General features: G+C 36.8%; 1 protein-coding gene across 5 annotated transcripts in view; it reads right to left on the bottom strand.

Moving 5' to 3' along the window:
- Positions 1-19,228, bottom strand: part of gbf1 (golgi brefeldin A resistant guanine nucleotide exchange factor 1) — a 282,405-nt gene that overhangs the window by 94,890 nt on the left and 168,287 nt on the right. For all 5 annotated transcript variants that reach the window (XM_059946438.1, XM_059946436.1, XM_059946437.1 and 2 more), the window contains 3 exons: positions 15,382-15,500; positions 11,904-12,012; positions 9,261-9,321 (listed from right to left, as the gene is read on the bottom strand). In XM_059946438.1, the coding sequence (XP_059802421.1) occupies positions 9,261-9,321; positions 11,904-12,012; positions 15,382-15,500 (289 nt within the window). The remainder of the gene's footprint in view (positions 1-9,260; positions 9,322-11,903; positions 12,013-15,381; positions 15,501-19,228) is intronic.

Raw genomic sequence — 19,228 nt, forward strand, 5'->3', positions numbered from 1 at the left:
ATACAGGTAGTGTTGAGGAAGCAGGGAATATGGAGAAGGACTTAGACAGATTAAAAGAAAGGGCATAAAAATGGCAGATGTAATACAGTGTAGGGAAGTTTATGATCATGCACTTTGGTAGAAGGAACAAAGGTGAAGCCAATTTTCTAATGAGGGAGCGAATTCAGAAAGCAGAGTGCAAAGGGACTTGGGAGTCCTAGTGAAGAAAACGTCCTCCATACCCTAATTTGAAATGAGTGACCTCCCATTCCAAAACAATACGCCTGGATCTATATCAGAATCAGATTTAATGATTTAATATCACCAGCATGTGAGCTGAAATTTGTTGTCCTTGTTGCAGCAGTCCAATACATAATAATAGAAAAAATCTGAATTACAGTAAATATTAGTTACATTAAATAAGTAGTGCCAAAATATAAATTTAAAAATGTAGTGAGATGGTGTTCATGGGCTCAATGTCCATTCAGAAATCGGATGGCAGAGGGGAAAAAGGTGTTCCTGAATCGTTGAATGTGTGTCTTCAGACTTCTGAATCTCCTTCCTGATGGTAACAACAAGTATAGGCATGACCTGAGTGATGGGGGCCCTTAATGACAGATGCCACCTTTCTGAGATTACACTAATCGCACCTCATTTAAATAAAATTTGCTTTTTCATTCCTTATTCCAAAGCCAAGTACACATGGATAGAGGAACCAAATAATTAATATAGGTTAAAAAAGTTGAGATCCAGCACTGGTCACTTCACTATTTAGTGATTACCAATCCAAAATTGACACACTTACCCCTGGAACATGTTCCCGGGAAAACACTGGATGCAATTAAAATGTTGGAGGCATATTGATAGGCATATGAACAAAGAGAAAATGTGGAGATGGGATAAGCTGGAATTGACATCAAAGGTAGTACAGACATCATGGGCCAAAGGACCTGTTCCTGTGCCGTAGTGTTCAAAATGTTATAACTTAGCCCTCTGTTTTCTGTTAATTAGCCACTTTCCTAGCCTTGCCCCATATATTAGCCATAACTGCAACCCTCACCCTTATTTTATGAGAAACACTTAATATGGTACTTTATCAGATGCCATCAGAATATCCAAATTTTCACGAAATCTGCTGTTTGTTACAGTACATTCTCTAAGATTCTAATAAAATCTTATTTCCCTTTCATAAAAATCCTGTTGACTCTGCCTGAAGGCTCTAATTTCTAAACACAATTACTTCCATAATAAATTAAAGCATTTTCCCAATGACAGATACAAGGCTAACTGACCTTTCGTTTACCGCTTTATATCTTTGCAGTTTCTCAGTCCTCTGGGATCTTCCTGAACCTAACGAATACAACCAAAGCATACACTATCTCTTCTGCCTCTTTCTTTAAGACCCTGGGCTGCAGACCAGTAGACTTGAGAGCTGATCAGTCCTTGAGCTGATCATTCTGGCTTTAGCCATTTAATTACACATAATTTAATGTTTTTCTGTCTTCTATCATGAAAACCTATTCCAAAAGTAATTTCAAATATCTGCTACTTCTGTATTTTTCACCATCAATTCCCCACCATCTCATCTTATAATATACCAGCATTTACTTTGTCTTTCTTATACACTACATCCATAGAAGCTCATAACATTTATTTTATTTGTATACTACATTCTAGTTACTCCATCTTCTTAATTTTTTGTCATTGTACAAACATCATGATTCTCTGATGTACACTTTATATTTTGTATCCTTTCTTTTCGATCCTAGTACATTCCTTGGCTTCCCTTCTTTATCACACAGAAATATACTTTTTCTGAGATTATGATCCATCTCCTGAGAGTGGTGCTAAGGAAGTTTGTAAACCCTGCAGAATTTTCTGTATTTCTGCATAAATATGACCTAAAATTTGATGAGATCTTCTTGCAAGTATTAAAGCTAAATAAAGATAACCTAATTAAATAAACAACTCAAAAAACAAAAAAGCTGGAAAAGGCTACAAAAGCTTTTCTAAAGACCTGAGTGTTCATCAGTCCACAGGAAGAGAAACTGTCTACAAATGCAGGAAATTTAGTACTGTTGATACGTTAAGAAAAATACTGAACAAGAATGGTGTTCATGGAAGAGCACCACAGGGGAAACCACTGTTCTCCAAAAAAGACATTGCTACATGTCTCAAGTTTGCCAAAGACCACCTGGATGTTCTACAATGCTTCTGAGACAATGTTCTATGGACAGATGAGACAAAAGTTGAACTTGTTGGCAGAAATGCACATTCCTATGTTTGGAGGGGAAAAAAAGCACTGCACACCACCACCAAAACCTCATCCCAACTGTGAAACATGGTAGAAGGAGCATCATGGTTTGGACCTTCTTTGCTGCCTCAGGGCCTGGATAGCTTGCAATCATTGATGGAACAATTAATTCAAAATTGAATCAAGACATTTTACAGGAGAATGTCAAGGTAGCAGTCCAACACCTGAAGCTTAATAGAAGTTGGACAATAATCTGAAAGACGAGAGTGAATCAACAACAGAATGGTTTAAAAAGAAGAAAATTCATGTTTTGGAATGGCTGACTCGAAGTCCTTAATCCTATAGAAACGATGTGGAAGAACCTGAAGCAAGCAGTTCATGCTGGGAAGCCCACCAACATCCCAGAGTTGAAGCAGTTTTGTAAGGAGGAATGGTTTAAAATTCCTCCAAGCCAATGTGTAGGTCTGATCAACAGTTGCTGAAAAAGTTTGATTGAAGTTACTGCTGTACAAGGGGGTCACACCAATTACTGAAAGCAAAGGTTCACATACTTCTTCCAACAAATACATGTACAGTCGGCCACCCTTATCCGCATCCGCGAATTCAACCAACCGTGAATCACGAAAACCCGGAAATGCTCTTCCAGCACTTGTTGTTCAAGCATGTGCAGGTTTTTTTTTTCTTGTCATTATGCCCTGAACAATGCAGTATAGCAACTATTTTACATAGCATTTACAATGTATTAGCTGTTATAAGTAATCTAGAGATGATTTAAAGTATACAGGAGGATGTGCGTGGGTTATTGTGGATCAGGATTAAAAAAAAATCGAAAGTTTTCTTACTAAGTAAGTCGGAACAGGTACAGTCATTATTTAGCGTCAGTTAGTCAAACGTTTGCATTTGTATATAGCATATATTTTACCTTTCTATTCATATAAAACACTTAAGAACAAATGTTTCAGCATCAGGCTCAGGAAGTTCCCGAGTTCGATCTAGTGACAGATCGCTATCGAGTGCACTCTCCACCATGCAGGGTTGATGTGGAGGATCAAAAACCCAAAACCCCAAAACCCATTTATTAAACCGCTGCGTTGCTTAGTAATAATCATAGCTTTCATCGGGGCAAGGCCTTTCACATGCTCTATTAAAATTGTTCCAACTGTTGACCGACTGTAGCCTAACACTTTTCCAATGACCGATGGCATTTCACCTCTTTCCAATCGCTTTATTATTTCCACCTTATTTTCAATTGCGATCGTGATTATTTTCATGAACAGAAACACCACTGATTCAGAGCTACACCACGTCCCAATGCCCACCGCTCTGAACATGTTAAATAAAGTCCAGGTTCCACTGGGTCCTAAAGACCACCACACTGATTCAGGTTAAGTAAGGGACTTGAGCATCTGCGATTTTTGGTAACCGTGCGGGGTCTCGGAACCAATCCCCCGCGGATAAGGAGGGCCGACTATAATATTGGATCATTTTTCTCATTAAATAAATGAACAAGTATAAGGTTTTTGTGGTATTTATTTAATTGTGTTCTCTTTATCTAGTTTTAGGACGCGTGAAGATCTAATCACATTTTAACTCATATTTATACAGTAGAGAAAATTCTACAGGGTTCACAAGCTTCCTAGCACTTCTGTACATCTGCCACTCCTGACCTACTTTCTTGCCCTTTAACCCATGTTTTTAGTCTACATAGCCTACTCTATTCTTTTTATATTTTGTACGTGCTTTAATTGCATTTAAGGATGCAAATTGAATTAGAAATTTTAATTGGATATAAAATAGTCTACCCCTAGTTAGTTCTTCATAATATTACTCAAAAAAAACATGCTCAATCTACTCTATGAATTTTTCCTGAAGGCTACACTTGTCAATTTAATTTGTCTAATCTATATAGTTGGTATCAATCATGATTAATGCAGTAACTATAATATAACCCCCCCCCCTTTTTTTTAAATAATACTTTGTCCTAATTATCATGAGGGGATCAATATATGACCTCCACCATTGGCTTCTTATCCTTATTATTTCTTATTCACACCCAAACTGATCCTCTGTCTTGAGCTTGGGACAGTTGTTCAAGAGTAACTACAAATAATCAATTCAAATTGAAAGCCACCTCTGACTGCCCCAATACCCAGTGAAGAGATATTTTGGTACAAGAAACCTCAAACTGTGAAGGAGTTGTACAGTACGTTTGCCTTATTCACCAAAGCACCAAGCATAGGAACTGGGACATCATGTTAGAACCATGCAAATCATTAGTTATTTGCATATGGAGTTCTGAGCACAGTTCTGTTTGCCTAGCTATAGCAAGAATGCAATTAAGCTACAGAAGATACAGAAAAAAATTCATAGTAACATTGCCCAGACTGGAGGGTTTGAGTTCTCAGGAGAATTGAGTGTTTTCCCTTGAACCAAGAAGGGATTCTTAAATAAGAGGGCAAAGGTGAAAGGGAAGAGATTTAAACAGATTCTGAGGGGGCAGGTTTCTCCCCCACACAGAGGATGGTGGGTGCCTGGATGGAGCTATCAGAAGATGTAGTAAAGGCAAGTACAATTACAATGTTTTACTTTTGCAAAATTTCTTTTGAATTTTCAAATGGTTACAGAAGGAAAATAAAACTATCAACCCCTCCCCCCCTAACATATCCCTGTAGAAAGAGGAAAAAAAAGAGAAAAGAAAAGGAAGAAAGAAAGAGTGCCTGGATATCGGAAGATCCCTACATGCTCCATGGAGTTCATGATAACTTTAGTATATATATTTATTTCTTTCCCCAAATAACCAATAATTTTATCTTCAGAACACCTATATATTTAGACCTATCTTTTGTAAATAAGGGCGCCAAATTTTCAGAAATATTTTGTTTTTATCTCTTAAATTATAAGTAATTTTTTCAAATGGAATGCAGCTAAAAGCTATATCTATTTTCATTTTCTTAATGTATGTTAAAATTCCTTTTCTTTTCACTGGTCCATTAAGCCCATTAACATGAAAACTTTAAAAATTCAGTAAATTGGTCATTATTTTTAACAGGGTTACTCCAGTCTATAGTAATAACTAACTTTTCAACTTTCGTAGTACCTTGGGGAACCTTTTTAAAATTCTCCGTGTTGCTATGTGGCTCCCTCCACCTCCCCCCCCCACCCCCGATTGTCCAAAGAAAGAAAGATTAAAGAAAAATAGATTATAAAGGAAAAAAATAACAAAATACCCCCCTAATAATGTTGTGAATAAAGAAAAAACACAACATTACCCCCCTCCGTTGTGCAGGTCATGACAATCACCATGATTACACACGTGAATACCGTAGCAATCGATCCGAAGTTCTCCCAGCTCCCCCATAACATAAAAATGTATATATGAGAAGAAAAAAAATATCACTACTCTGGATTAATATTTCTAAAATTTTTACCTTTCTCCCCCTGTATCATTTAATTAAGAATATATTTAAATATTCTTCTGTCCTTAAACATCCATCAACTCCATTCACTGTCCCTGTCTTCATCTTTAATTCGTTTCACTTTTAAATCTTTGGCTGTGGTAAGCAAATATTTGGGAGTTCTTGTGCAAATTCTTCCGCATCCCGATAATCAGTAAAAGATCTTCTTTTCCCGTCATCCAAAAAAATTATCAGGGTTGCCGGGTGGCACAATATAAATTTATAACCCTTTTCCCATAAAACTTTTTTCGCTGGGTTAAATTCCTTCTTTCTCTTCAAAAGGTCATAACTTATATCAGGATAGAACTGTTTTCCCTTCTATCATCAATGGCCCGTTTCTCTTTCTGGCATGTTGGGCAGCTGTCTTCAGGATGTTGTCTTTATCTTGATATCTTAAGCATTTTATCAAGATTGATCGTGGGTTTTGATCAACTTGAGGTCTTGATCTTAAGGCTCTGTGAGTCCTTTCAATTTCAATTAACTGGGTTCCTTCTTCCATTTCCAAAATTTCCAGAATCCATTTTTGAAAAAAATTTATTGAATCCTCTCCCTCTATACCTTCTTTATGTCCAACAATCTTAATATTATTTTGTCTGTTAAAGTTTTCAAGTACATCCACTTTTTCCGACAACTGTTTTCTTTCTGATGTCCAGGTAGAAATATTATCTTCCATTTTATTCACCCTATCAATGATGTCTCTTGTTATTTCTTCCAAGTTTTTAATTTTCTTGTCCATTTTGTCCTGTCTTTTCATCATTTTATCAAACATAATTTTCATATTTTAATATCCTTTTTATTACTTTTAATGCTTTTAATTCATGCATTATTTGCCCCAAAGATTTTTTCATGTCTCCAATATCACCTCCAACCTCTTCCTGTTGCACTTCTTTGTTTGTCTCTTCATCTTCATCTGATTTATCCAGAGAATCTGATTCCACCTCATATTCACTTTCACTTTCAGTTCCGATCATAGCCGGGATTTGTAGTTTGGGTTGCTCGTGTTTGCGCATGCCCCTTCCTTCACGCATGCGCAATTCCTGTTGCTCTTTTTTTTTTGGAAACGGTTGATGCTGCCGCAGTTTCCTGTTCTGTATCGCCAGAGGTAAAATGCACTGGAGCCCAAGTTTCTTTCATGGCTGCCAGCCTTGATTCTTTTCCAACTTGTGTTGTCTTCAAAGTAGTAGTTTTCTTCTGCTTCTGTTTAGGAGACATATCTTAAGACAATCCTGAGTAGTTTATAAGTAATTTTTAAAAAGTATTTACTAACTTTTCTTCATTTAAACATTATTTTACTGTTTTTTTACGGGAGAGCTGGATTTCCACGTCTCGATCCTATGTCATCACGTGACGTCCCCCCAATTACAATGTTTATAAGACATTAGGACAGGTACTTGAGGGGTAAATGGATAAGAAAGGTTTAATGCAACATGGGCCAAATGTAATCAAAAGAAATTTACACAGATAAATATGTTGGTCCGCATGGACATGCTAGACTGAAGAGCTTCGTTCCATTCAATGCAACTCTATGAATCTATGAAAATTCATGACAGAAATTACTCATCAAGATATGCCAATGTTAAAAACTGGACTCACATCACCAGGCACTTAATAGTTCTGATGGCATGTGTCTCTTTGATTATAATTATGCAGTAAAACATCTAGTACCAAAACGAAATTATGCACTAAAACATTCTAACCTTTTACGAATTTCATTATAAATCTTATACCAAACATAATAAAAGCATTTCCATCCAGATTGCCAGGACAATCCACAACATATTCAAAGAAAAATGCTAATATGAATACAAAATGCAATGAAAGCATATGTATACATTGATCTGAAAATCTTTAATACTTGATGAAACAAATCACTATATTTTAACAAATGGCAAAAATTACTTTTGTAATTTTAACAAATTTTCAGTGTATGCATGAGCAACTCAATGATGACTTTGGGAACTCATCACAACATTACTCCTCCAGGCAATACATATTAAGATGGTTAGGCAAGAGATCAGATGCCAGATCATCCAATCCATACACTGCTCTCCCAGCTTTATTTCAAGAGCCAAGATCCTTCGTAACAAAAATGCTTCTGTCTTAATTGAACAGTAAACAGGAGGAAGGCTGCACATTTAGGCGAGACAAAATAACATTATATACTAAAACAAACAATGCAAGAGCACATAAAAAGGAAAAAGGGACAGAACTCAAAATCTGCACAGTGATCCACAAACACAATTGTTTCTCTTGACAAACTAAAGATACCAGTTTCATTTCATATAACTTATCCGTGATCCAACAATAATCAGATCTTTATATAAATTTCCAGAGGGATTGCAATTATATCTGTTCATCTAGACAGGAATCAAAGAACTAATAAAAACTAACTGTGTGCATGCTACATTCTAAGAGAAACTATTTTAACAATTGTACAGAAACAAGTACACTACAGGACTATTGCTACATGCCGAAGATGCAGAGTGCGCCTGTAAAATCCTTAATTTTCCATTCATTTTCTTTTCAAAACTCAAAAGAAGGACATTTATCCAAAGAAACACAGAAAAAGAACAAAGGAAGGCTAAGTATAAAAGATACTGGGAATAAGTATGTACAAAATCTGAATTACAAATCATATTTTTGCACTTCAATATCAAAAGTATTACTTACAATGGACACAAAATAGGAACCAATTTGTCTGGGATGAAACAGCATATAAAGAGAGCTAGAAGGATCAGCTGGGCAGTAGCTTTATAAAATGACCCTGCCAGCACAGTACAGGCAATCCCAAATCCACTTGGTCACGAACCTGCTAAGTCACACTCCAGATGGTCATCTTGGTGTGCAAAGGGGACAATATAACAGTATCAAATTCTGCCACAATTAACATAGAAACTTAAAGTTGAGACCCAGAATGAGCTGCAGATGAGATAACTGGCTTACCCCAGCTGATCCTGGGAATGAAGGTCAAGTTGGTAGGTTTATTGGGCTTTGAATAAATTAGGCAGCCACTTTGAATGGACAAAATACCTGTATACATCCAGTTCATTAAAGTCAGCTTACACTGCTTATACATGTATAAACCATAATATCAGACAACAAATCAACCCAATACCAGTGCACACACCCTAATAGCTGGCTCAGTAACCTGGTAGGCAGAAGAGCTGTTTGTCTATTCAACTAGTGAAATGGCAGAGGAAATGGAAAGAGGAAATTTGAAGGCGGTGAAATTCTGCGATAAGCAAAAGCAAAGATGATAATACTGTTTCCAAATAAAAATAACCCTGATGTACGCAAACAAAACGGAATGTCTAAAATGTATTCATCCAATCACATCTAACAGATCTTCAAAATATTTCACATCAATGTAGGCAAGGAAAAAAACTTAATTCCAAATAATAGTTGTTTGAAAATTTAAAATACCTCTTTTGAATAATATGAACTTTCAGTATTGTTCAAATCAAAACAATGAAACAAATCCTTTTTGACATATTAAGGTATCAACACACCAAATAGTTGCCCTTGGTTAGCCCCAAAGGAGAACTATGACAGGTTAATCTCAGTATTTCTACCTTGAGAACAGCAGCTGCACCATGTCTACCAGTGTGTGTTCAGCAGATTTCCTCAATAACTCTGCAGAGAGAAAAAAACAAATAACACAGGTGTCATTATGCATTGTGATATTATCAAGAGGCTCCAACAAGTAGACCTCCCTCCTAGTTTTGTTTACCAAGGATTAAGCAGAGCTTATTAAACCATTTTAAATTAAACTCAATGCATTTGTCTGACACAAACAGAAGGAAGATGGCACTAGAGCACTGTCAGCCATTGTAAGCAGCTGTCTGTTTATCTGCTTAGAGCAGATAATGTCCTTTCACTGCTTTTGATATAAAATATGACACAAATTTCTGATCACATCAATTTACCTACATAGTTCCAATATACCTATAAAATCTCTTCTTGATGAAAAAGAAAAAGCATTTTAACACTAATCTGGAATCTTCTATAAAAGATTTTAAGGGAAATGCTCCATTTGGATATGAAGGACTAAAATCATACAGGCAGCTAGAATGGAAAACTTGGATCAGCATGATTTTGCAGAGGTCCTTTAATGGCTTTTAATGGCATTCCAGCCTGGAATGCAACCAAACTTTTCACATCATACAACAAGCAATGCACCTTTTGTGCAAAATATTTCTTATGCCAACCAAATTGCAGGTTAGGTAAATAAAATAAAATAAAACAAATATTCCTATCATGAAATATGTTCCACCAAGTCTTAGTAATTCACTCAACTTGTGTAATTTAGTGATTTATATTTTCAAACACTATGCCTTTTTATCAATCTAATGGGATAAAACTGCAGATGTATTCCAATTCCAGCTACTAAATAATCAACTTTTCAACTGATTTTGCACAACTCCAAGACTTTAAATTGCTCCCAAAGTCGTCATGCACAGCTAAATTGGGCAAGCGAACTGCCTCCTAAGAAGTGGTCACATCAAAAGCTACTCTTTTAAACACCGTGAAATGAGGCATTGGTTGAACAGTGACTACAATAACATGAGAAAACTTTGCCAGAATGCCACACAGGCCTAAGAATTCAAGCAAGTGACATTTGTCTGCTGTCTGCTACTTGGGGTGAGGTATTGGACTCAAGACCATTTCAAATCACAAAATGGAACAAAGCCAAGAGAATGTTACATGAGGTTTCCAATTTCACTCAATGGTGAAACAAAGGAATTTACATCAACAGTAACTTCTGCAATGACCGCCAATCCAGGGTCATCAGCAAGGAGCAATGATTCCACATGGAGGCAGCCCACAAACCTGGAGGTAAGTGCAAAAGGAATGGTGATTTCCTGAGTGGAAAATGTGGTGTAGTTGCAGCAACAATGACAAGTTGAATGGCTGATGAAAGTCAGGTCAGAAATAAGCCTACCCAACCAGTCAGATGTAAATTCAGTATGTTTTTCAATGAAGAAAAACAATCTTGATAGCTGTGATTAGTTTGCTATTTAAACTGTTCTGCACCTAGTTTTAAGCTGTTTCGAGTAGCCATTATGAAGAACAACTGCATACTCTAGCCTTTCACACAAAAACCTTATTGACTGTCCTTGCAGTATTAATCCAAAACTTCTACAAAGTTCTATGCCCAATACATCAAATATGCTTCACTTCTAGGCCATAATTAAGGCTAGTTTTATTCAAATGATTGTAATTTGTTCAATTAAAACACTCAAAGATATAACAAATGCATACAAACATATACAAAATTATTCAAGGCCACAAGTTTTTTGTTCCACTTTTGTACTTCAAGAAAATGTTTTGCAATCCCTTTTAAACAAAATTTCAAGAAAATAAAGATTATACACAATGTTAATCTTGGACTCTGTCCAGATTTTATCTCAACCTTTATGATCAGAGTGAAGGAAACAGCATACTGTCAGTGGTGAATTACACTGAAGCAAAACCCATTATAAATATTTTTTGGTGATAGAGTCATAAACTGTGGGCTTCAAACACATGTAAACTGCCACAGAGCACCATCATCCTTGCACATAATCAGTTAATTTGTAGGGTCTACTTTCACTACTTGTTAACATTTTTAATGGAATAGATCATAACTAAATGGAGAACAGGACGCAGACCACCAGCCTTCAGATTAACAAAGAGTAATTTAATTGTTAAATGCACACCGACAAAGGAAGGGACGTTCATGTAGTAAAAGACTTAATGGATTCATCATCTTCAATTTCATCTAGCTGCACCTAGTTCTTTCAGATACAAAGTATTAGACATGCTGACAAAGCAGAGCAGGCTCCAAGCTTTGAGCAAGCTTCAAGGATGAAATGAGACTTATGGGTTCGCATTGTTGTAAACCGACCGGCATGAACCCGACAGACCAACACAGTATTAAGTATAACAAAACCCCATCACCAAACACTGCAATATCCTTTGACAGTTCACCAGTTGCCAAAAGCTTTTTAAATATTTTTAAATGTCACTGATAGAGACATTTATAAACTATGCAAATAGACTTAAATCACTAAAAACAAAATTAGTTTAAAAGTATTCGATCTGTGTGGGATATACTGCATGTGTGATCCAGAAAAGTTGCCAATTAATTACTTCACCCAGCCATCAAAAGCAAGAATATCAAAAGTTATAAAAAAGATAATAGAAAAATGGGCATAAAGCCAAGAAAAACTCACCACTGAGCCTCATTTCAAAGCATATTCGAAAACATGACTGCATAATTTCACAAACTGATTCATTAGTTAGGTGAGCACCAACAGGAGTGAGTAGTAAGGTTCTCAAAACCTAAAAGACATGATAGTGTAAAATGTTCATGTTTTATCCATGCAGTATTACAACATAAATCTTTTCTAGAAAGAAATCACAAGGTTTAATTTCAAAATTTTTCACTGCTCATCTTACAGATTGCAAATAATCCCTACATCAATTTGATTCAATTGTTAATTTTATAAACCTTCTATCAAAGCTTACCACCAAAACTACACAATCATTTTTAAAAAGCACTGAGGATCAATATAATCTAAATATTTTCAGTTCAGTGATCACTGCCTGTAAATGATCATTTTCCCCAGATTACATTAGTCTGATTGAATTCATGTAAACGATTCCAAGATAGTTGAGAAAACTTTCTTAGTGCACTTTTAAAAGAATTAAACTTACATTCCCAAATACCAGCAAACACCCCAATATTTCGACATTGAGCATTTTCAGTCAAAAGCCAAAATGCTTTTAAACTATTCTTGGTTAGTACTTTTGTTAAATGTATACGTGACAAGTATTCAGTGCAAAAAAAAAATTCTGAAGGACACTGATTTCAATTTTATAAATTTTCTCTTTTTATCTCACCACATATTATTCTAAAACATGCACATGCATCTATTCTCTGTCTAATCTGGCCTTTAATGGACCATAGGTAGTAGACAAGAATATTCCAAATTCCTTGTTTTCGCTAACATTTGAAATTATACAAATTAAAGAAATGCAAATTATTTAATTTCAAAGTAAGTTTATTATCAAAGTGCATGTGTTGCCATATACTACTTTGAGATTCATTTTCTTCCAGGCATTTACAGGAAAAAAATACATAAACAGAACTATACATGAACAGAGACAAACAACAAGTCTATAAAAGGCCGCAAACTATGTAAAAAATACTGAAAACAAGTTGTAATGAGTCCTTGAAAGTGAGTCCACAGGTCATAAAATCAGTTCAGAGAAGAGGTGATTGAAGTTATCCTTGCCAGTTCAGGAGCCTGATCGTTGTAGGGTAATAACTACTCCTGAACCTGGCAGTGTGGATCCTAGGTCTTCTGTACCTTCTGACCAATGGCAGTAGCGATAAAAAATATGGCCTGGATGATGGGGGTCTTTCATGATTAATGCTGTGTTCCTGTGGCAGCACTCAATGGCTATGTGTACTTTGTTGGGGCTCAAAAACATTTCAACCAAAAAGCTTAGTTTCAATCCCCATTTTCTATATTATGCTTTTCACTGGTCTAAACCATGACATTTAGGAAGGCACTATAGTAATAAAAGCATCCCTGCTAAGAACCAAAGAAAGAGTTTGGTTCACCTGTTCCCAAAACCCTTCAGTGATTCCCCTCTAGAAACTATAGTACAAATCGTCACAACTCCCAGTATTCTAAACTAATTCCAAGATCTACTTGGACAAAACACAAGCCTGAGTCAGAACCCAGCATTGCTCTGGTTCTCCAGGGTTCTGAAGGAAAGAGAATTTTTTTAAAAATTCTTGATCAGGTCATACATACTTACAATGAAGCACAAGAACATTTGGCCCATTAGGTCCATAATCAGCACAGTGGGAAGTAATCCCCATTACTTACATCTCACTCTCTATTTCTCCATAGCCCTGCAAATTATTCTCCTTCTCACAATCCATCAACTCCCTTTGCTGTCTTTAGCAGCTAAAGGTAATTTACAACAGATAATTAACCCACCAGCATTTATTTGGGACATGGAAGGAACCCTCATAATTAAAGAGAAAGAGCAGTCTCCACATAGATAGCCCCTTAGGTTGGGATCCCACCGAATTCTAAGCCAGCAGTAATAGTTGTCTACACAACAAGGCAAAGATAAAAATTGGAATATTAGCATTTATAATTATTCAAATACAAAGGTTTTTTCATTTAATGTTAAAATTCATTACATTTTTGAGAGAAACCAAAGTCCTCTGACTCCACTCTACCTTGTCAAGCCATTCAAAAATCATTATCTCTGCATCACACTGCTACCCTTAGGCTTTGCTACAATTAAGACCCACCCACCCGAGTCAAGAGTGCCAAAGGTCAACAAGAACGTCCTTTCATATCCAGATCAGCTTAAGTCCAGGGAAAGTGGAAAGCATGGGATACCATTTTGGACTGCAGAATAAAGGCATCATGAGTTAGGCCCGCATGTTGACGTCAGTTGCTGACAGGGTACGTGCGGTATGCTATTTCCCATTTTAAACAGGCTTCAAACTGGAGCCGGAGCGAAGTTAAGATGGCGCTAAATGGTGACTCCTTTGCTTGCATCTTTGGAAACAACTCTATTTCCATCTTTAATATCTTTATTTTTCCCTTTCAGGGTTCTTTTGAAGACCCTGACCTGGAGTTACACGCTGACTACGGTTCTTTGCAGGAATGGGACCCATTCTCGGGGATCCAGGACTGGCCGTTGTTCAGCATGCCAAAGATTTGGCCTGAGAGTCCAGCTCAGGTTTGGAAGTCTAAGATCTCAGGGCTCTAGAGACGAGTGGATTGAGGATTGGTGTCATAGCAAGAGACCTGTGTGTCAATGGTGAAGTCAGAATATGTACAGCTGTGTGCCCAAAGACCCGGGATCTTTGAGATCTTTGGAATCCGAGGTCGGAAAAAGCAACGTAATGGACTCTTAACATCATAAACCAGCAAGTTGTTCATTATGCCTCCCCACTCACTGGGAAAAATGGAGACACCTCCTCCTCCCTTATTAGGGTGAGAGATAGCCTGTGGTATGTCGAAGCCAGGTGAAACGCGAAGTCTTTGGAGTAAGTGCAAATCTGTGTCTTTGCTATTGCTTTGCTCACACTTGAGTGCTTGGTGGTGGGTGATGATGCTTTTTTTTTGCTGGTGGGGGAAGGGTTGATCATTGCTTGCTGCTGCTTATGTGCAGAAGGAAAGGGAGCAGTGGGGGAATTTGGGGTTCTTATGTTTAACTGTCATTCATCCTTTGAGGCAGGCCTCTGTTTTCATGGATGTTTGTAAAGAAAAAGCATTTCAGGATGTATATTGCATATATTTCTCGAAATTTAAATTGAACCATTATTCTACCACTATTATTTAGAGTGCCAAAACAAATGGCTGAGATGTGGAATCCACTGTGCCCATGAAAATTTTAAGGAGCACAGTGGAAGAATTTGCCAAAATGTCTTCTGGTAAACTGAGGACAAGACAAAGAATTCATCGGAACAATGTAGAGTACTATGTAATCCCCTGGTTCACAACAGAGACAAAGGAGAAATCTTGAAGCCAAAACATGGAATTCCCAGATGGATTTGAATGAAATTGAATACATCATTACTCTAATTACTGGCCAAATAACAAGTTTCTCTTTAATACCAGTAACTAATTGGTTCCGCTGTTTTTCTTTACATTAACCAACAGACAGCATTACCTGCAAAATTTTCATTAGGACAACTTCGTCACTTGCTGGGTCTGTGCCCACAAAACGGGCATGTGTGACAGCATCAGCCATATTTTCAATTCCCTCTGCTGCACCTTCATGATTAGGGTCTGCAAAACAAGAACCTACGTATTAACATCCCTAAGCTATTAATTAACAATATTTAGCAAAACTAAATAAAAACTATTTCTAATTAGTCAAATTTGCAGCCCAAGTAGTGTTTAAAACTGTTAACAGAACTAATGATCTGATATTACTTTCTTTGCAATAATACAAGTCAGGAGTAATTTTGTTAGATTAAAATTGCAGTGGTACATTTTATTTAGATTCAACTTCTGTAACAAACACATAATAGAGTCAAGCAAAGGAATGTATAGGCCCTGGGTATTTTGTCATAGATTTTTAGCAACCTGAAGACCTAAGTAGAAAGCATAATCTTCAGACTGGGATGTGATATAGGTCCTGTAGTTTTATCAAACAGATACCACAGCAAGGATGTAATGCTCAGGTTTCATAATGCATTGGTCAGACTGTACTTGAAGTATTGTGAGCAGTTTTGAGCCCCTTATGTGAGAACTGGTCTGCTGGAGTTGGAAAATGTCCAGAGGAGGTTCACCAGAACAATCCCAAGAATGAAAGAGTTAATACATGCAGTGTGTTGATGGCTCTGGGCCTGAACTTGCTGAAGTTTAGAAGAATCAATGGTGGTCTTAATGAAACCTATTGAATATTGAAAGACCCAGATAGAGTGGACATGGAGAGGATATTTTCTATAGTAGGGGAGCCTAGGACTAGAGTGCACAGCCTCAGAATAGAAGGATGTCCCTTTGGAACAAAGATGAGAAGCAATTTCTTAAGCTAGAGGTTGGCGAATATGTGGAATTCACTGCTACAGAAGGTTGTGGAGGCCAAATCATTGGGAATATTAAAGCGAAGGCTGATAGGTCCTTGATCAGTAAGAATGTTACAGGTTACAGGAAGAAGGCAGGAGAATGGGGATGAGGGGGAAAATAAATCAACTCTGATGGAATGGCAGAGCAGACTCAACGGACAAATGGCCCAATTCTGCTCTTATATGCCACTGTTTTTTTTTCAACATCAATATTTTTGACATATTCCTGCTAATTACATGGACTTTGTGATCTTTCAAACAATCCTCCCATAGCGTGTGGGTGAAGAATGGACCTAACCCAAATTGCTGTCAAGCACTTTGGCAGTGGTAAGAAGTAGCTATGTGTTTTGTGGATAGATGTATAAAGAGAGAAAATGGCCAACTTTTTAAGTTTAGAGAAGTGCTTTTAGATTACATCGGGGAAATACCGCACTTATGAATCATTGCTGCTTCAATAACATTGAGCAATCTGAAATTCAAGAGCCACTTATTGAAAAATGTAGTTACATTACAGTAAAAGGCTGAAAGATAAAGCTCAAAACATCAGGTTGTAAGAACTGAAAAGTAATAAAATTTTCACTACATTACTGTCACACAAGGCCTTATTGATTAAAGCTACTGCTATCAACTTACGTAATGCTAAATGTTGATATTCCTTGACTTAGTTGATGTGGCCAAAAAGAACAGCAATTCCCTTGGCCCACGCAAAAAGGTGATACACAGCTCAGCTCCATAGATAAGAATGTGCCAGTGCAGTGCATTAATAAACTGCACAACAAACAGCATATAAATAACTTCTTCAAACATATTCAGATCAGAAATGCAGTACTAAAGAGTTGTGATGTACATAATCCAAAGTTGAACATGTCCCTTGTTTTCAGCAATGGCAAGGAGAATATTTTTCAAAAAGCAAACTTTGACACAAAAAATTGGAATTGGCTTCTATTTGTCATATGTGCCAAGATGCAGTGAAAAGCTTGTCTTGCACACTGTTCATCTCGATCAATCGTTACACCGTGCATTGAGCTTTAATAAGGTAAAGCAATAACAATGCAAAATGAGTGTAAAACCTACCAAAAAAAGTGCAGTGTAGGTAAACAATAAAGTGCAAGGCCACGATGAAGCAGATTGTGAGGTCTAGAGTCTATCTTAATATACTAAAGGTCTGTTCAAGAATCTGATAACAGTGGGATAAGAAGCTGTCCTTGAGCCTGGTGGTATGGGCTTTCAGGCTTTGGAATTCTTTGCCCGATGGGAGAGGGGAGAAGACAGAATGTCTGGGGTGGGTGGGGTCTTTGATTATGCATCTACTGGTCAGATATGATCACCATAAGTGAACATTGAAATTCATAGCATTAGCACCAAGGGTGGACCATACAAACCAAAGTTGTCAATGATTTTTACATTATTAATTTTATAAAGAAAGGTCCATGGGAATAGGACCCCTAAATTACCACCTATAAATGGGGGGGGGGGGGGGGTGGCATGTGATTATCTCCTACCAGTAGGAGAAACTGAAAAAAAGACTTTCACAAAGTTTAGCAAATTGTTGGCAGAACTCCAAGCAGTAATTTGATCTGGGGGTTCTGCTCCACTCATGCTGGCAACGAGGCATTAGGCAGTAATTCCACCATTTATTACCATTCATGTTTAGATAATTATTATAGCGGTACTCCAATGCAAGGACAACATTTATCTTTTTGTCATGGGACACTGTCTCATTACTAAGAAATCCAAAACTGGCAGCAACTCAAGAAATGAATCAGAATACCAAAAGAAAGTTTATAAACCAGATCCACATTCACAGCAGCTGGTTGGGATCTTGTAGTTCAAAGCGGTACCAATCTCCAAACCAGCTAGAATTTTACCTGTTTCCGTAAAGTGTCACTTCTTTAATGAAGCAGTTCAAACTGCCAGCATTGGTATTTAGCATTTTCCTTACTGGCAGTTTATCCTCCCCAAAAAAGGTTGGTGCTTGCTAACAAATTAAGATGCTGAAAATCAGACTCATTACATTCAGCAAACGGTTGAAGCATAGTAATTTAATTCCACAACTAATTCTTGACAAACTAGTTAATCTGTATCTTACTGAAGATCTATGTTCACTCAAGATCATCCCCAAGTGTGAATAATAGCAATTACTAGAGATTCAAACATGCTAGCAACTGGATCAAACATTTCTCCCCCCCAGCCCAACAGTTCTGACATTTTCAAATATCTGCATATATTAAATAAAGGATAAGACAACAGAACAAGCTTACCCAGTTATTTTTCTGTGCAGTGCCATGAGTGTTCATCGATTAACGCAACATTCAGAAACAAGCTAACATATCAAATGTAATCACATTTGCAGGTCTGGAGCAAGTTTCCGGATTGGTTTCAGAATAAGCTTTATGCTCCCTAGACTACACAATTAAAGTAGTAACTCAAGTCATACACAGCTAATATTGCCACCTCTCCAAATTTGAGACTCAGTCATATTTCAAAAGATTTGGAAGCTATTCCTCAGCCTTATTAAAAATTGAGATGCCACGTACCAACATGCAATATAACATATTAAAAATACTTATTTTTCATTACAACATAGGAGAATATCTGGCACATCATGTCTAAACTGGCTCTTAAAGCAAACCCTGTAACCCATTCTTTCTCATGCGTCCATCCACCAATATTCAAGAACCAGCCACGTACATCAGACATATTTTCAGTAGCATTCAGTAACGAAGTAGTAACCAAAACACCATAATTTATATGTGTTATTAAATACTGTTATAATTAAATCAGTGCTATTAAATAATTACAATTAATAGTAAACTCCAGCATTTTACATCAAATTTTCGTGTTAATTAAACAGAACTAATTTTCAGTTACCTCCTGAGTTCAAAGTGAATTTACATAAAATTCTGCTTGAATAGGTTATGAAGGCATATTATTGGCAACTACGCT

Source organism: Hypanus sabinus, chromosome 21 (assembly GCF_030144855.1).
Source record: "Hypanus sabinus isolate sHypSab1 chromosome 21, sHypSab1.hap1, whole genome shotgun sequence".
In the NCBI taxonomy this organism is placed as follows: domain Eukaryota; kingdom Metazoa; phylum Chordata; class Chondrichthyes; order Myliobatiformes; family Dasyatidae; genus Hypanus; species Hypanus sabinus.